Source organism: Lissotriton helveticus, chromosome 4_1, assembly GCF_964261635.1.
Source record: "Lissotriton helveticus chromosome 4_1, aLisHel1.1, whole genome shotgun sequence".
Taxonomy (NCBI): domain Eukaryota; kingdom Metazoa; phylum Chordata; class Amphibia; order Caudata; family Salamandridae; genus Lissotriton; species Lissotriton helveticus.
The window spans coordinates 1680244676-1680264292 of NC_136063.1; the positions used below are offsets into that span (position 1 = coordinate 1680244676).

At 42.2% G+C, this 19617-nt stretch overlaps 1 protein-coding gene across 3 annotated transcripts in view; it reads left to right on the forward strand.

Moving 5' to 3' along the window:
* The first annotated feature begins 9597 nt into the window (after nucleotides 1-9597).
* ENOX2 (ecto-NOX disulfide-thiol exchanger 2) overlaps nucleotides 9598-19617 on the forward strand; it is a 1184097-nt gene continuing 1174077 nt past the window's right edge. For 2 of the 3 annotated variants that reach the window (XM_078688351.1, XM_078688354.1), the window contains exon 1: nucleotides 9598-9864. In XM_078688351.1, coding sequence (XP_078544477.1) covers nucleotides 9828-9864 — 37 coding nt within the window. In that variant the 5' untranslated portion in view covers nucleotides 9598-9827. The remainder of the gene's footprint in view (nucleotides 9865-19617) is intronic. The other variant, XM_078688355.1, reaches the window with a different exon arrangement.

Sequence of the window (19617 nt, forward strand, 5' to 3'; positions counted from 1 at the left end):
TGGAATGGGATGATGAAAGCTCAACAGCATTTACTAAATTACGAGAATGTCTATGTACAGCCCCTGCTTTAGGGATGCCTGACTATTCTAAGGACTTTGCACTATTCTGTGACACACGAGACAATTGGGCCCTGTCAGTCTTAACTCAAGAGCATGGTTTGACTAGACGTCCAGTGGCATATTTTTCTGCCACTTTGTATCCAGTGGCTGCTGGATTACCTGGATGTCTGAAAGCAGTAGCTGCAATTTGCACAAGTTTAGAACAGAGCGAATCCATTGTTATGGGACATCCTGTAACTGTGTATGTTCCACATGCAGTTGTAATTTTACTAACCCGAACTAAGACCCAGTATCTCACCCCTAGTCGGCTGACTAAATACGAGAGGATTCTCGTGGGTGCTGCAAATGTAGTCATTACTCGGTGTAATATCCTGAATCCAGCCACCCTACTCCCTGACTCAATGATTGTAGAAGCCGAAGGAGAGGACGAGCATGACTGCATTGACCTGACAGAATTCAGTACTAAACCTCGCCCAGACATTAAGGAAATGCCTTTGCCGGTGGAAGATGAGGAGCTGTTCGTGGATGGCTCATGTATGAGACACGAACTTGTAGGCCTAAGTGCTGCTTATGCTGTAGTCTCTATAAACGAAATTAAAGAAGCTTCCTGTTTATTTGGAGTGAAGTCTGCACAAGTAGCCAAATTGATTGCATTAATAAGAGCCTGCAAAATTGGAAAAAACAAAAGAATAACAGTATATACTGACAGTCAGTACTGTTAAGGGGTTGTGCATGACTTCGGCCAATTGTGGCTACAGAGGGAGTTTCTGACTTCTTCAGGTACTCCCATCAGAAATGGGAAAATAGTACAAGATTTACTGGAGGCAATCCAATTATCAAAAGAATTGGCAGTGGTCAAATGTGCTGCTCATAAATCTGGCACTGACCCTATAACTTTGGGAAATAACTTTGCTGATGAAGTGGCCAAACATTGTGCCAAAAATCGCATGTCTGTAAATGTCAAACTGGGGGGACCTGGAAACAGCTGCCAACCTATGGTGTTTGAAGAGGTGCCTACCTGGGAAGAGTTGAGAGATTGGCAGCATGCTGTGCCATCGAAAGAGAAGGAAAAGTGGAAGAAACTTGGTTGTCGACCGAGAAGTGAGGATGGTGTCATTGTGGGCCCAAATGGTATGCCTGTGTTGCCTAGACATCTGCTTGCTTCTATGGCCAGACTGATACATGGAAATTCACACACTGGTAGGGACGCCATGGTTCTGGTTTTCCAGCAAACCTGGTACAATCCAAAGTTCAGGAAGGTAGCAGAGTCGCTCTGCCAGAGGTGTTTGACATGTCAGCAATTCAACGCTGGGAAAAGAACAGTGGTTGAATTAGGAAAAATTGGGAAATCAGGGGGTCCCTTTGTGAGAGTACAAATTGACTTCATCACCATGCCTCGCTGTGAAGGAATGAGATATGTTCTTGTCATTGTCTGCCTGTTTTCAAAATGGGTGGAAGCCTACCCTGCCAAAAAGAATGATGCGATAACTGTAGCCAAATTGTTACTACGAGAATTAATACCTAGGTTCGGGGTTCCAGTCACTATTGAATCAGATAGAGGAAAACATTTTCAGAATGAGGTAATCGATCAGCTCTGTAAAGCATTCAAGATCACACAAAAGCTGCACTGTGCATATCGTCCAGAGGCTTCTGGAGTGGTGGAACAGATAATTGGCACTATAAAATCAAGATTAGCAAAGATGTGTGATTCTACTGGTATGAACTGGAAAAATGCTTTACCTCTTGTTCTGATGGGACTCAGAAGTATTCCAGACCGAAAAACAGGCCTGAGCCCTCATGAAATTCTGATGGGAAGAGTGATGAGACAAGCATGGGTACCAGGACATAAATTGCTAAACATTTCTGATGATTTAGTACTTGAGTACTGCAAGCAACTGGGTGACCAAGTGCGTTCTATCTCCCGCCAGATTGGGGAAGACGCAGTCGCCAATCCCACAACTCCAGTTCACAAATTGGTTCCTGGTGACTGGGTTGTACTCAAGAAACATACTCGTTCAAGTTGCCTGGCACCGAGGTGGGGAAAACAACGCCAAGTGATACTGGTGACCATGACAGCGGTGAAGTGTGCCGGCGTTCCAAAGTGGATCCATGCCAGCCATACCCAGAAGGTGATTCCAGACGAAAAAACTGACGCTGAAGGTTGTCCAGCTAAGGAGTCTGCAGACGTTGGTCCTGAAGTAGCTGATGACGAACAACCGAGCACCAGTCAAGATGATTGGATACCCATAATCGACCTGACTGAAGATCCAATCAGAACAAGAAGTCGAACCTACGAAGATAGAGAGTGGAATAGAGAGGAAGAGATAGGCACAGGCGAAGATCCTCAGATTATTGAGATTCACGTCAAACCTGAGGAAGGAGAAGGTCAGACAGGGACAGAGCAAGTGATCGACACACCTCCACAAACTCCTGAAATCGAAAAGGGACAGACTAGAACTAGTGCAAAGGTTCGAGCAGAAGAAAATCAAGAGATCGAAGTGCTTGAACAGGATCAGATAGAACTAGAAGAATGTGTTCAGGACACAGAAATAGAAACATCTGAAAACCAAACTCAGAATACACCTGAACAAGGCCAGCTTAGCAACCAGGCAGAAGAAACAGATACAAGACCTGGGACTAGTCAGACAGGAAGGGAAGGAGCAGAAAAAGAAGTGCCACAAACAAACGAAAATAAAAGAGCATTAGAAGAAGGCCAAATCACAGTGCCAGCTAAAAGACTCAGGAAAAAGAAAAATATCGAACCCAGATATATCAAGAGACAGAGACTGAGAATAAAAACAGTAGAGGAGAAACTTGCAGAAAAAAGGAAAAGTCCTCGTCTTACAGAACAAGTTGGAGAAAGCTCCAAAAGAAGAAGTAACCGAATAAAAAGACTGAACGAGAAATACCAGGATCCTGAATGGACTTATCTAATTTTAGAGGAGTTTGAGGATCTTGATATAACTGACGAAAGTGACGAAGAACAGACAGCTGATTATTCTGCCGAAGAAGACGAACCAACCTGAAGTTGCTCAGTGTAAGCTACCTGTGCAAAGTTACGAAGAGGGGTTGAAATCTTCTTCTGAACGAAAATGTCTGATTCAAATGTGAATGGAAGGCCTAGACGCAATTGTTGCAAAACATGCTGTAAAGTATGTATATGTAGTATAGCTATAGTGTTAATAATTTGGATAGGACTAACAGTTTTCATTCCTTATATGGTGAGCAAAAATAGTAATATTGACCCTACACAGACTGTGACCACTGACACTAAAGAACTGACAACACGAAGTGTAGAAATACGTGAAGAAGCACTCAGACAAACAAAACGAGACTTAGAAGCATCAGATGAGGAAGGACTACATTATCATGGAGTGAAAAACCAAACACATTTAAATGTTTTCGCAAACCTGTTAGTACATTATGTAGAAACTATGGAAATAGAAGACTGCTATGTCTGCATGAAGCTACCTACTTCTGTAGCTGAAGGCGTGACTTATCACCACCTACCTTTGACTTATGGAATTTCCTGTAGTATTTTAGCTAGTTTATTTTACAAAAAAGGACCGTTACAGTACTACTACTCTAACTCAGACGTGATATTTTCTGAACTTCCAATACGTGGAAATCTGAATCCTGTACATACTAAAAGTGATGTTACAAGTTATATGGGAGAATACTTTCTGACTATAGGTACCATAGATTTAAACGAAGCACACAGAGATAACTTGACCTGTTCATTACATGAGCAAGAACATTTTTTTTTAAACATGGCAGAGAAAAGAAGGGAGAGTTTCCAAAGAAAGGCAAATGATAAAAGACAGAAAACTCCTAAATGGGCTGAAAACATGGAAAGCACCTCAAATGGTGGGGCGGGTCCTGCTTTGTTGCTGGATTTCGAGAGGAAAGGGAAACTGTTAAGACAAGAATCGGTACCAGCGCAGGAGACAAGCGATAGGAGAACTTCAAGACCCAGGCGCACGCCCGCCGGAACTACCACTCCCAGAAGGCTTTGCGCGGCAATCGCGCTAGGAGGGCGTCACCATATAAACAACCCGGAAGCCAGCAGTCGGCGTCGAATATTTTGAACAGTAGACGCGAGTTCATAGTCCGCAGCTACAAAGAAGGTGAGCACCCGTGTACCGGCGTGATTGGAGTCGGAGCCATAAACATTGCCGGGGAGAAGATAACCGCTGCCCGACACCGTGAGTACTGGGCTTCGCTACTCGCTCTCTTACCTTCGTGGACTCCGGTCTTTTCAGGACGTTGTGGCAATCCCCGCTCGAGGGTTCACGAGCATTTAGGACTCCGGTCCTTTCAGTACATTTGGCAGTCCCCGCTCGAGGGTTATCGAGCGTTTAGGACTCCGGTCCTTTCAGTACATTTGGCAGTCCCCGCTCGAGGGTTATCGAACGCCAGAACTTGGTCTCTTGAATTGAACTGTGGCCAGTCCCCGCTCGAGGGTTATCGAGCGAGGAGAACATACACTGTTTACTTGCGTTGTTCTACGCGTGTGCCCTCCGTTGGAGCGTGTCAGGACTGACACGCATGCGGAGGACGATTCTGACGGAGTAAAAGACTTTTCTGGCTAGTTACGTATCGAGTGGCATTGTCGGCCATTAATTATCACAGTGTCCTCTGTTGGAGGGTGCGAGGACGAGCATCATTGCAGAGGACGGTTGGATCCTATCCCGGGACGTTTAGCATTCTTTCTTTGTTTAAGTTGACCTTTGGAGCATGCCTTAATAAAGAGCTTGTTCGATTACCTATAGCGGACTGGTACATCTTCTGTGTGGTTTAACAGGGGTGTGGGAGGTATTGTCTGTGTTACCCGATCCCGAGGAACGCAGGATTACAGAAACTCTGTCTTCACCGAGAAAAGACTAGTTATTATAATAACATTTTCATTGGTTCCAGTCAATGTGAACACAATTACAAGGTAATTGGAGGTTGGGGTTTCAAAAATGGGTCAGAACCTGTGTTTCCCGGAATTTATTATATATGTGGAAACAAGGCTTATTTCAAATTACCGGATCACTGGTATGGAAGCTGCTATTTTGGCATCGTCTTCCCGAAAATATACCACGTGAAAGAAATTGCTGGAAGCAATGAAAACACTAATGGCTTAGTGCGTAGTAAAAGAGAAAGCGTAGGTGAAATAATGGGTAGTATTTTTAGTGCACTGATACCTGGAGTGGGAGTGGTTCTGAACACACACAGAATTTGCAAATTATCCACAATAGTGGATGTGCTGTCTACTGATACAGCCCATGGATTTCTGTTGGTCAATACCTAAATGGTTGCGATCAGATCAATGGTTTTGCAGAACAGACTTGCGCTGGACACCTTATTAGCAAAAGAGGGCGGAGTCTGCAGAATGTTGAAAGCGCAACATTGTTGCACTTACATACCTGACAAAAGTGTACAACTAAAACAGTATGTGAAAAATATTACATATTTGGAAAGGGAACTCAAACCACTGGAGGTTGATAGTGCCTGGAAGAGACTTGTTGATGGTCTCTCCAATGTAGGTCATTGGTTTGCTAATTTAGGTAAAAGTATATTGTTTAAGGTACTGGTGCCAATTGGAGTGATAGGTTTATTCATATTCCTCATATTTGTCTGCTGCAAATGTTGCAAACACACAAAGAAATACACTGTGAATGGAAGAGGTGTGAAACAGAGTGTGGATGAGCTTGAATTGGAAGAAATGAATAATAAGATTTACAAAAAGGTGAAAAATTCTCACCCCGACAAAGATGTGAAAGAGAAATTGAATTGAATGTTGGAAGTAATGGAAATGCACAAAGTGTGAGAAAAGTTGGCATCTGGTTCCATTAGTTTGTGATGATAGTAAATATCATCAAAGAGGGGATTGATGGAGCAAGATTTCGCATATTACGCGACTTGCTTGAATCAAGAACCTCGAATAACATTTTAATCTTATAATTCCACCTGTACGTCTTACTAATTCTTTTATTTTTGGATGTATGTGTATCTTAGAGACGCTTGCCTATGTGTTTTACTAATACGAATAACCCAGGTTCCTAATATGGCCGCCGCTTGGGGATTTGCTTCTGCGCATGCGTTAGTCACACTCACGTGACGTGACGTAGTTGCAGTTCTGGTGGGAAAATATGCGCATGCGTACTAGCCTCGAAATGGCTGCTTGGTGTCCTAAATGTGGTGAAGCTTGCACAGATGCTCTCGTGTTATTGTGTGTTGCACTAATTCATAATAGCATAGTATATTTTTATAGTAAGAAGTAATAAAGTAACTATTCTTGGTATATAATGAATTCATTTATTTCTATGTTTTAATTCGTTTTTCGCTTACTTTTCATGTACCGCGATATTGGGGGTCTGAGGGAGACGCAACCATCTTGAAAGTCTCTACTGCGCATGTCGCGCAGGCAGAGAGAAGGCAACACAGTGGAACTCAGCCAGCTGGCAGTCACAGTCAAGATGCTCATGTGAACGCAACCTCTGACCCAGCAAGATGGAGCTGAAATGTGACTTACTCGATACAAATGTATATTTCTCTATTGTATTCTGTAGAATAAGTCATGGGAACCCCAAACCTGCTAGGCGGTTCCATAAAATGCAAATACGAGCTTGTAGAAGTTTGTTCTGATTGGTGTGTTAGCCTATCCTACCTGGGAACCAATCGAAATTATGGATTCTGACACTTGCAACATTTGGGGGGTGGTACACTGACCCGAAAACAGTATAACTAGCCTAGGTTTAGCTAGAGAAATTGTCAGACTTGTCTGAATAGCTGACCTGTCACTGACCCAACGCACTCAATAGGTGACTGATACAGAGGTACTGCGGAGCACTCTGTCCGAATTTGAACATAGACTCAAAGGTTTTACTAAACCTTAAGTGCTGGCGGAGCACTTTGCTGGGAGTTCGCTAACCCAATCGGGGTTCTGACTGATAGCTGCAGAGAGGGTGGAGCGCAGGCGTTGCTTCCGAACTGCGGGTGCTGGTCGTGCCTTGGTGGTCCTGTCCTGATCCTAATCTGGTTTTCCTGTCCTGTCCTGGGGTGTCCATTCTGCACCTGCTGTCCCATTGATGACTGTCCTTCCTTGGGGTTTATCCTGTCCTTAACTGACCCGTGGCCAGGGTTGGTTTTCACACCAGTCTAGGTAATTATAGGGCGAAAACTCTATACTGCACCTTCTATTTTTCGGTCTTTGCTTTAATAAAGACATATCTTTGCATATGTTAAAATTTCCATGCTTTCCGCAATCTACTATATGAAGAATTAAATGAATAATTTCCATAGCATGTTCCTATGTTTCCCTACATTTTAGAGCACATTCTCTCCATATTGTTTATGAACTATAGATATGATTTATACTTTTCTCCTGCAATCTGATTTAAGTAATGATGCTTGAATTATAGCGTGTTCCACTTTTTACCCTCCCTATAGATGTATAAGATTCCTAACTCCTCACTCATAAAGTACGTCCCAATAGTGAAATCCTAGTACATGCATAAGCTTGCTCATTCATAAGATTTGCATTCTTAGATTCCATTTCTAAAAAGCTGTTTCGCACTTTCCTTTGTTTTTCTCCTCATCTTAGACTCATAAATGGTTGCCCTTATATTTTTCCTGTATGGTTATGTGATACTCGTTATTCTGATTGTAGATTGCCTTCTTGCGATAAAGTGTATTCTACCAAATTTTTGAATTCTAAGATAAACTTTTAAAACTTCTCAGTAGTCTGTGTTCATTTTATGAAATATCAAGTCGTAAAGTTGGTATTTGTATTTTGCCTGCTTTTCTTTTACAGCTAGCTCCCTGATCCATTGTGGTCGTTAGGTACCCGTTACGGTGGAGTGGTAAGTCGGGTACAATAGAAATAAATAGGAAGGAAACCAGGGTTACTGGTAGTAGAGTGTTAGGTCACCCGATCAAGGTATATGATATATTAGGAAAAATTATGGGCCTGGTACGTGAATGGTGAAATTATATATGTGGGTGACCTGCGATCTCTATCAAGAGATATTGTAAGGAAGCTACCATCCAAGTTGTAAAGTGTATGCTTTTAAAAGTCAGTTATGAAAAGAACTGCACTTTGTACAGTATGGGTCTTACTAAACTCTATATTTTGGAGCCAATTGTTTTTATCTTAAACCTTTTTGCACATTTAGTAGCAGCCAATCTTATACTAAGCGCAATGCAAGTTTAAAATAAGGGCTTACATGTTCACAGTACTTTCTGTCACACGTTGGGCCCTTGTAGCACTTAATCAACACAATTCACTATTCTCCATTGAAACAACAAGGATTCAATTCTGTGGTTCTCTAGTGCAGTGCATTAACTAATAGAGGTTTCATAAGGTACGAAAATGCATTTTCCACTAATTAACATAACTTGCATTTAATTTTACTTTAAGCTGTGCGTTATTTTATATGTAGATACCTGAAGTTAAAAGACAGAAAAAATTGAAAGAACATTTTTTAACCAAGCATTTGACCACCCCCCCCTACACCCACTCCCCACCACTGTGGATGTGGTCTGACAGCTAGATTGCCGACTTTGGTGCTGGAAAACAAGGTACGAGCCTCAGGTCGCGTCCACATCCTGTGATTCTGGGCAAATCAATTAATCGCCCCGTGCCTGAATGTGTCCTTGTGTAACGAAACCGGTGCTCAGGTGAAGCGCTCCAATACCTTAGGGTCGAGTTCGTGCTATATAAATCTGCATTAAAAAAAAACAATATAAAAACTGTGCCCAGCGTCACAGTCCCCATACTTTTTTTTATGCACTTTGAACACTGATCCGTGCGCTGCTTTAACACTCTCAACCCCCTTATCCTTGCCTTCCCAGCTCCCTCTCACCTCCTGCTGTAACACACACACACATCAACAAGCCCCCAACAAACGAAGAGGTATCAGCATGATGGAGATAATCTGTAGGTGAGGTGGGTCCCGGGGGTGGTGAAGGTGTTTGTATTCAGAGACAGCCGCCGCTGTATTTAGCACACAAAAGGCCTCCCTGCTCCCTTATTTTATTCAGCACCTAGGGCACCACATTTCTGCACGCTCTGGGCAATATCCAAGCAAAGGAAGACGGCTCTGATGAGATATAGTTGCCGAAGTGTGACAAACAAATCAAGATCCCCAGGGACTGTCACGAATTACATCCATATTCGCCTACACAAAGAAACTATTAACAGCAACGGGACCCCACCTACTAAACGGCCTGCTGATAGATCTAAACAGAGAAAAGTGAAATGACACCAAAGCTGGGGCAAAACGCAGGGGCAACAAAAGGAGATTACGCGATTTTAGGTTACTTTTCCACTTTCGCTTCCACACCAAGTCCATAGCGTGCACCTGCAGTCTGTGTTCAATGCCACAACAAACAACACCACCCCCCCGGGTCCTCCTTTCCGTTTCCTGAATCCTAAGCCGACTTTAACCAATCAGAAACAGAACCGCACTGAATAATGTGGGGCATAAAAAACTTCACTTCCCAGAAAGCCAGTTGTGTGACGCCTGAGCAGTCACGTGATGTTTATCCAATCAGCTGTGGGCTGTCAGCGCTGCCGCCTGGCGTTCGGGGTTGCTGCTGGTGCTGGATCGTTGGCTGCTGAGAGCTGGGCGGCGCGGGGTGGGCAGCGGCAGCACGAGCACGGGTAGGGGGGCGCGCACAGCCTGGCTGGGAGCCAGGGCCGTTGGCTGCCGGGAAGGCGGGGAGGCTCGGAACGGAGCTGGAGCCGGGGCTTGGCTGCAAGCTACTGGAGACCTGAGATGTACAACGACTACCACCACTTCAACGGTGGCGGAGGTAAGGGGACCCCGCGGAGTGACCGGTCTTTGAGATTAGCGGGAGTTTGAAAGTGAGTGCCCGTGATACCCGTCCCTGCTCCCACGCAGGAGAGTGTACCTGTACCGTGTGCTGCTCCCCTGTTGCGCGCTCTCCCTCGCCTCTGCAGTCAATGTTGTTTCTAGATCTTCGTCCAAACTTGCATATTGCCACCAAAATGTCAATATTGTGTTTCCAGGAGAGCTTTCTGCCCTGTCAGCCTGCATGTGTGTTACAACAGAAAGCCAACAAAAAGCGCCCACCGCTCCTCGGGGACCAAACACATCACCTTTCCTGAGACACTTCTTTTGTTTCATTATTACCACTTCGACTCAGACGTCTCTGTTGCTGCAAGAGATACATACTTATGCCCATAGAGGCTTACACCGCCCCTTCCACACGTCTATACGGACTTGCATAAGGAATGCTTTGCATGTCATCCAATTCGCAGTACCACTTTAACTCACAATACACCCACCTCTGACTGTTTCCTATAAAGTAGTCTCATCCCTTTCAAAATGTGATTAAATATATCCGCACTGAACATGTGCACCACCACGTACCTGATATAATTGCTCATAAAAATTGTGACATGCTGTTCCTAACTCACCATTTTGACGGATCAATCTAACCCAATTATTTAGCTAGCAAGCAAACTTTATTCGGCAAAATATTTGATCTCAAAGGACAGGTACAAATAGAATCGTGAATAATCATTAAAAGAGAAAATCAGATGATTACATTTTTTTGGGGCTAATACATTACTGTATAGTTAAAAATGCATTAAAAAATATATAAGAAACCCAAACAATACATGAATTAGCTGCCAATAGTATGCACATAGCATGGTCTTAAAATGCTCATTGTCTGATCCTCATGGCCATTAAAAACCGCCACACTGAAAAAACAACAATTTGCCTATTATCAGATTTGATTATTCTAAGGGCTTCCCTGAAGTCTCTAACACCAAGGTTTCGGCAGAGCTTCGCAATCCACGAAGTTCTTATGCCACAATAACTGGGGCAAGCAGATAAAACGTGTTCAATTGTTTCGATCCACGTCACGCAAAATGGGCAGGGAGCATTTCTTGTTTTTTTTTGCTAAAGAACCACAGCTAGCAATGAATGAGGCAAGTGACAGGGTTCCATATCTATATTACAGAAAGAGCTTCCTGTAGGGTGACTAGAATTTTAAAGCCAAAAATCGGGAAATTTCACAAAAATAGGACTACAATTTTACTTCAAGCCAGGGCACAGAATGACAGCGCTCCTCAGCAGAGAACTATAGAACAGGCAGTGAGAACATAAATAACATGCCATTTCTAAACCAAGTAGCTTGTTTGTTAATTAAATTGCGTACTTGAAACAACTGCTAACTATCTCTGCTTTGTAAAACAAAAAAAGTCCACATTTGCGGACTGCCCTTCTGGGGCAGTCCACAAATGCTCTAGTCCAATAATATCAGTTAGTTTTGACCTCACATGCCTAATGCACTGGAGGTTCCTTGCTTTTGGTAGACTCAAAATCTGTCATCCCCTGTTGGTAGGGTCTTAATTCGGGTGTTGCCCACAACCGTCTCCAAAGTAAAAGGGGTCGTAAACTGGCTATCTCAGTTATATTTTTCAGTCCTAGGTTCAACCTCAGTAAATTGAGTTGGAAAGCCAGGGGGAACCAGTTTTGAATGGGTTGCATTGTTAGTGCAGGTATGAGCCATAATCAGTCCTCCTCAATAGATGGAAACCCTTCATGGGCGTCAAGGGGTTCAAACTGGCAGTTAAAGTCCCACCTATGATCTTAACGGCCTTTATTGTGAGTTCAGCAATGTGAGCAGATAGCAAATGAATTACACTGGATGCTACTTAATTTCCGGACGGCCTGCAGTAAACATTGTAAATATAATGTGTTGCCTTGGCTGGTAAGGACAAAGCTATGCACAGCAAGTCTGGGAACTCCACCACTACTTACTCCACACCACATGATAGTTGTTTTGACCCAAGTTGTAAATCCCCCTATTAGTCTACCTTTACCTGATGGAATTTTCTTTCAACTTTGTGATGTAAACCCTGAACGATACACAGGGCTAGTTGGCCAGGTTTCTTGCAATAGACATACATCATATATGTCTATGAACGAGCCCTACATAGGGCATGGCAATTTAGATGATAGCCCTGCTATGTTTCAGGATATCAATTTATTGGTCGGGCCTGGATGGCACTCTACAAGACATGCATATCCTCCATCTGGGATGGTGGATAAAACGGAACCAACCCTAGCCCTAACCTCACATACGTCAGCAGAACACTTTGGTGCAGCCCCGTCTTTAGGCAGGGGTAGATTTCTTTCATTAACCTGGCTGAATGAGGTAACTTCAGGCTGGTCCAAACAATCACTCACACATTTTTCTACTTGAGATAAGTCAAGCTTAATCCCATTAAGTAAATCAATGTCAGCTACAGCACTGCAGCGATTATATGTTGGGATACAAATATTTTTAATCATATTCATCCATGTGACCCTAGAATGACCCCATAATCCCTCTCCCCCAAGTTTGGCAGTAGGTTTGTAAAAATATCCCAGGGGTACTAGAGCAATATTAGTATTGCTCCACTGTTTATTCTCCTGGCCACAGTGAAGTTGCTGGACCACACAATGTGATGTGAAGTTTATAATGATGCATTTCATTGCCTGTCCTTGGGGGGGCCTGCACCAATCCAACCCGCCCTACTAGTTAGCAGAATATTATTAGCTAACAGGAAATTTGTGTTGCAGCCTAGCCAATTGAAGGTCTTGTTAGATAGTTCTGCCTGAGATCCCTTTTCGTCCGAACTCAGTGGCGGGGTGTGGTAAGGACCGTCACGTGACGTAAGGGCATGGCACTGGAGGTAGATTATTAACTGACAGTATTAAAAAAAATAATAAGAAAAGTAGCCTTCCCATCCATCATCATTCAAAGCCTAGGGGTTATAATTAGCCGCATCCTCATTTTGGGGAGAGTTTCTAGGTTTAGGGCTGCAACACTGTTGGTTTCACTTAGAGTTCGAGCTATTTGAATCCAGCCTGACTGGTTCAAGTGAGGGATCAGGGGGTGTATGGGCTACAGAGCCTAGCTTAGACCTCGATGATTTTACTTGTTGCGCTGTGGGGTCCTCCCTCCCACTTAACCTTGCGGTGAGAGGAATTCCGGGTTCCTGGAGAGAAGAGTCCCACGTGCTTTTCAAGTTTGTCATTGATTGCTCAATGGTGTCCAATCTGTGCAATATAAGGTATAATTGTGCCTGCAGAAGGGCTGCTATTTTGTCCAGGCAGACTTCAATCATGCTCTTCGCCCCTGAGGATTCACATGAATATAACCACTGTGAGTTGCCCAGTGCTACAGATTCTGCAAGCTGTGGCTTTAAAACTAGCTTTGAGGGTTTAGTCACTACCACATGATCACGCTGTCAGTTGAGCCAGAGAATACAGATGGTGAAGATGATGTGGGAAGATCTAGGACTCATGCGGCGAAGGTCATCATTGGGCAACTTAGTGTGCTTGGAGGAAGGGTGGATGAAGAAGTAGTAGCAAGAGTTTGGAGTAGGTTTGCAGGTCCCATCCCAGGTAAGGAACGAAGTGACACTCTTTGCACAGTGAGATCAATTTTGCTACTAATGATCTCACCACTCACTGACTCATCCTGTCTAATTTTTTTTGCAGAGTTTTATATAGCGCGAAATTGACCCAAATCTGGTATCAGAGCGCTTTACATAGCACCAGTTACGTTACATGAGGACACACATTCGTTTTCGTTAGGCACGGGGAGATTAAGTGATTTGCCAAGAATCACAGGATGTTTGAGATGAGGCAGTAATCTCCCTGCTTTCTTTTCTAACCCTTTTATTAGCGATCAAGTGATTAATGATTATCTCCCCATACCCAGTAACCTACCATATGAAAGGTTTGACCCAATCTAGACATCACAAATCATTGTAAAACTATGCACTTCCATTTTTTGAATCCAAATACGTGGACAAGCCTTCTTGTTCTTAAATACCAATAGAATGGTACATGGCTAATGGGAACCGAAGATGCAACCGAGGATAGTCAACTTCCATCTTTAATCCTCACCTCCTTTACTATCCGAGCTGAGCATTAAAGGTTTACTTCACATCCCGTAGTAGAGGACCGTACTTTCCCCACTTAATTACTCACCGTCCAAGTATGCTAAGTTTTATCTGACAACCTACTGCTCCCTCTTATACTTCTTATAAAATCCACTTCAACAATTTTCAATTTGATACAAGGATTGGTAGTAATTGTTGTTTTGGTGTATACTACTGTAGATTAGAAAAGTATTTTTTCTCTGTGCACTTGAAAGTGTTTTGTCTAATGCAGGTAAGATGTGTGTAATGCTAGGGTTCAAATCTGCAGGGGCTATCAGCCAGTGCTCAGCTCATTATAAATGGCCAGTATTATACTAATGCTAGAAAAAATGGCTAGATCCAGCTCTGTTTGAAAGCCATTTCTATTTCCTAATATTTTTAAATATTGTGGATTCCGTGCTTCAGACCTGAACATGACCCAAACACCTTGATACCACCTTTTTAGGGCCAGAGTGCAGAATTTTCTAAAATATCTACTTGTCCAAGGGATGAAATGCTTCATAAATCTGCTTGCCCAGTATAACAATTCACTTGTCCCATGTGTTGCCATGCAGGTAGGTGTCACATTATGCCTGAGTTCCCATATCTAAGCTCTGACAATACCCTTTTTGCTTATGTTATTGTTCATGTTATGTCAGAATTTGGTTTTTAGCAAGGGTCTGAAGATGCCACATTCCTGATTATATCAAAAACTGTATGTACCCGTTAATGTCCCCACCTAACCAATGGGTAACGTTTTTTTTTCATTAGGTATGCCCAACCTAGTACTTCATTCAAAATGTTAATATCCGTGATGTCCCACAAATCTCTCCAAGTATGAAAAAGTTAATTATTTTTATTTTGAATTCCTATAACACATAAAAGCAGGCCAACACGTGTTTCACGACTACCTCGTTTCTTCATTAGGGCCAAGTATACCAAATTGAATCTTTAATGTACTAGTCCATGTGTATGGAAGTAATTTCAAATCCAATAGGTAAATGTTTATCTCTCAACAGCAGTGACTTCGTTCCATACATCTTCTTTCCACGGCGCTAGAAAATCAGTATCTTACTGTTAGATCCTGATTTTCAGACTCCCTGGACGTACTAGTATTCTATTTCTGTCAGATGTTTTTATATTCACACACTTGTTTTATAAACAGCATCTGTTATGGGCAAGTTAATCATCCCAGTAGGGCGTTGAATATGACAGTGCTTTTGTTGTGATGGGTTTAGAATAAACCATTGTTCTAACTTTACAATTGCTCTCTTACTTTAGTTTCTGGGGAAGCATCTTGTGTAATGCTTGGCAAATTTACTTTTAAGAATTCACTTGCCTCACTAAATGTTACTGTAATCAACCCATATTATAGTTGTTGTCCTGTGCCTAGGTTGTCAACTGCGGAGAATAACCTAGATCACTTAGCAGTTTGCCTGCCTCCTCTTGACCATATTGTTTAATTCTGCCTTTTTCAATTTTTTTTTACAGAAGGTCAATATATTTATATTTTATTCATTTAGAGCTTACACGTAATCCTGCAGGATGTTAGGGAGCTTTACAGAAAATGCAGATAAAGCTACATTAATCCCTTACATTAAGTAAATTACTAGTACACTAGCAATGTAGTTGTGCATTCATACTAGTAATTACAGATATCACAAAACAGCTTAATTCAGCCTTTGTTAGTAAAGATGTTTGCAATTCAAGAATGAACACCTTTGAGAATAACGGTCTTGCAGCCATGCACATCCCTTTTGTAGTAGAAACACTGAGTAATTATTGGGCAAATCAATTCCTCTCATTGCGTTTCAGTTCACTTTGTTCCAAAATTGGGACATATACCAAAGACTAGATCAATAAATGGTTTACAATTTGCAAGAAGATAAACTCTGCAAGGTCTTGTCAGAATCGAGATGCTATGGGACCGATTCTTTGAGATATATGCATATGTAAGTGTGGCATGCCTTTCCGGACAGTTTTGTCTTCATATAAAGGTTTTCTCACAAGGTTTTTTGTGTAAGCAAATCTACTTGCAAGGAGGAAGTGATTTTAGGACTGGAATGTCTTGTGGGTTTATACATGTTTATTGGCATTCACTATTTCTCGGTTAGAAACCTACAGTGCACATGGGCAGGGAATTTTTTTTTCAGGGTAGCAGGAGATCTCGTCCTCCAAAAAGAAGGTGGAGTTGTTGGGAAATGAGTTTCCCATCTATTTGCTCAAGCTGGCATGGAATTTACAGGGATTCCCTAGGAGTGTGATTTCCAGCTCTACTCATGTAATCTTGTTAATTCTTAAAAGTTAAATCTGGGGGTGCACTTTTGTGATCTTGCTTATGAATTAGGCCCGATGTTTTTTTTTAAATGTGTCCCACACTGTTGCTCTTAATGACTATCCGTTGGTTAGTTTTTCAAATTCTTGCATGTATCAAATGTGTTTTATTAACTGTTAAAATTATCTTTAAACTTGCATGATATCAACATTATCTGTGAATTGTATTTTCCAGCTAGCAAATGTTGTTTGGGTACATTTTTATATTGAAAACAAACACATCCTGCTTCCATTCTCCTACACGTATTTGCATTTAATCAAGTGACATTTTTGGAGCATTATAAGTAACCACTAATTGCTAAATGTTTCAAAAGTGCAGGCATGTTTTAGTATTGGAATCACTGTCACTAATGCAAGCTGAGCATACAGCTCAATGTATTTCCATAGTATGCCCACCCTAATAGTAAAGGCGTTGCCTTATTGAACAATATATACACATTTGTGCTTTTAGATGTGGTTGCAAATCTTGTCTAAGCGGAAATAATTCTCTTTCCCACAACTTAATTATACACACACATTGGCAGAGAAAGGAATTGGGTCTACTTATCAAGTAGACAGAATAAACTTGTTGTCCTTTCCCCCAAACAGTATGTAATGTGTGGGCTGCAAGAATTGCATACCCCTCTTGGCTTTTCGAATTCCATACTCCTCTTGGCTTTTCGGCATCCTTCCACATGCCATGATCTCCACCGAACTGTTATAGAATAAACTCTTAAGTAGTTAAGTGGTTTTGTTTCTTCCTAAGTAAATGGCATAGGAGAGTAAAGTTGGTTTTTGTGAATTTAGTCTTTTGTTTTTGGGATTCTTGAAATGCTCTCTGTTCCTATTCAGTGTAAATATTACATTTGTGCAGAATCTAATACACACCTTAGGACTTAATATGCAAACATGACTTCCTTCCAGTTATCTGCTGGGGATGCGTCATCTTACATAAAAGGTGCAAGAAAGAATTCTTGCAAGTAGTCTAAACCACTAGCAATTGCTCTAGTTAGGGTTTCCTGTGTGGACTGTTCCCATGAGTAGCAGGCAGAGTCAGCACTTGTTTTGCCTAAGGCACTCCTTAGTGCAAAGTTGCACTGTGGGTTAAAAAGAAAGTGTTGGACTGCTATCCGGGCAATTGCGAGTGACTCAACCTATTTGCAAGGAGTCCACCCATGGCTTCTTGTGTGTTTAACGTGCCTTCTTAGCTAAAATCAGCTAATGTTGAGGATGATCTTCGCCTCAGTTACTGCTGTGGAAGTGTCTTCTCACTGATTTATAAAAAAAAAAAAAAATTATGCTTCCTAAAACTGAAAGATTACGAATTAAAATCTACGACCATGTATTGCAGACATGCAACTAAAAAGGCAACCACTGCCTGCAATTTATTTGAGTAATTAATTAACACTGTTATGCTCTCAAAATCAGCAGCAAGCTTTCTATGAGAACTTTACATTGGGCAAACAGGCAATTTGATAAAGGTCTGTAACTACCAGATGCCAGCTATAGTGAAACTATTCAATTTCCCTTATGAATTGACAGAAAAGTAATTTTAGGTACATCAAGAAATGGTTTGTCTTTTCTACTGCAACTCCATTCCTAATAACTCCTTCCAAAAATAAAAAAAAACAAAGTCACTTATGGGCAAAGATTATAGTACACAGGAATTGGAATGGCTGCAAATCTAAAATCTTAGGAACTTAATTTCTCGGCCTGCTCTCTTTTACTCTGACTACTAATTGGGACCTGCTTAAAGTTTAAGATCTTCTCTATAAATAACCAATATGTGACTCTTTACCTAGCCTCAAAAATCAAACTCCACATTCCAACAAGGGCCATCTGTTCTTCTTCTTGGGCTGTTGCCAATGTACATACAGCTACCCTTGGCTCCAAAAGAATGTATTGTTTCAACGCGAATGCCATGCAATATGAAATACATTCTTTGAACATGCAACCTCTATATTTAGCTCAGGAATACATTGGTTACTGAGTTCTGGGTTCGGTTTCCAATCGTACAGTGAAGAGACTAGAGGTGATTACATTTTCAGTGTGCGCTGCTACCAAATGCCCACATCTGAAGAATCAACAGCAGTTCCTAAAATATGGATAATCTTCCCTTCCCACCTAAGGCTTGATAACATGCACAGTTCTCTCTATAACAATTAATTTCTTCCTTTCCCTGCCATCTGTAGAGTTCTTGCTCTACCCGTTAACTCTAATTAAGACCTGCTTCCTAGAAAACATTGCAGGTCACTCATTCATTCAGAATGAGCCTAGTCCATTTTGACTTCTTTGGTCACACCCCATGTTCATTTTAACATTTACTGTATCACAAATAAGGATTTAAAAGTTTGTTGGATGATTTGGAATAAGACCAAATACGGGTCTTGCCGGTGTTTACATATGCTGGAGCCTTCCCGAACGACATCGTAATCAGCCCCTTAGATGCTACAAAGAAAACAAACGTGAAAAAGTTTTACTAGTGAATGACTTGATAGCAGTTGATTGACCTTCAACAAAAAATATAACCACGCTTCTTTGTGTCAAATGTTTCTCTTACTTCTGAACTTTTGTACATGCTCAAGGGACGTTATTGCATCTGCTTTGTTGTATTAAAGTATTATCAGGCCAGATTGAGAAGAGGTAGCAGAGCATCCATTATGGTGACAATTTAAGGTAGCAGGCTGATGATAAGCAGTTGATAACTCCCAGGTGCACAGCCTCTGCCATCGTCTGAATAGCATGTATGCAGTGTTGTCATCTCCATGACAAATTATTGTATGTGTGGGACCATGTCTAGAGCATATACTATTGTCCAGAACATGGGTACTCCTAGTACGGCTCGCGGGCCGCCAGCGGCCCGGCGAGCCTTCCTTGGGGGCCCGCAGACCTTGCAGACATCCTACCTGTGTTTTAAAATAAAATTTAAATAGTGAGCAAACACTGCGGGTTGCAGCAGCCCATCTCTGAGAGACTCTGCTCTGTGGGGGCTGGGGGATTCCAGTGATTGTCGGCGTGGAGATGCAGGGGTGCTAAGAGGTGAAATCCAACAATGCTTTTTGGTCTTTTAAAGACCTGTGATGTTCTCTGGTGCGGCTGTGTGTGCACGCCGAGAAGCTGTCTCAGCCTGGGCTGAGGGCTGCACACACACTGGGTGGGATGACAGAGGGAGGGTGAGGAAGACGGAGAGGGAGGGAGGGAGGGAGACAGAGGGAGGGTGACAGAGAGAGGGATACAGAGAGGGAGACAGATGCAGTCAGGGTGAGACAGAGGCAGTCAGGGTGAGACAGAGGCAGTCAGGGTGA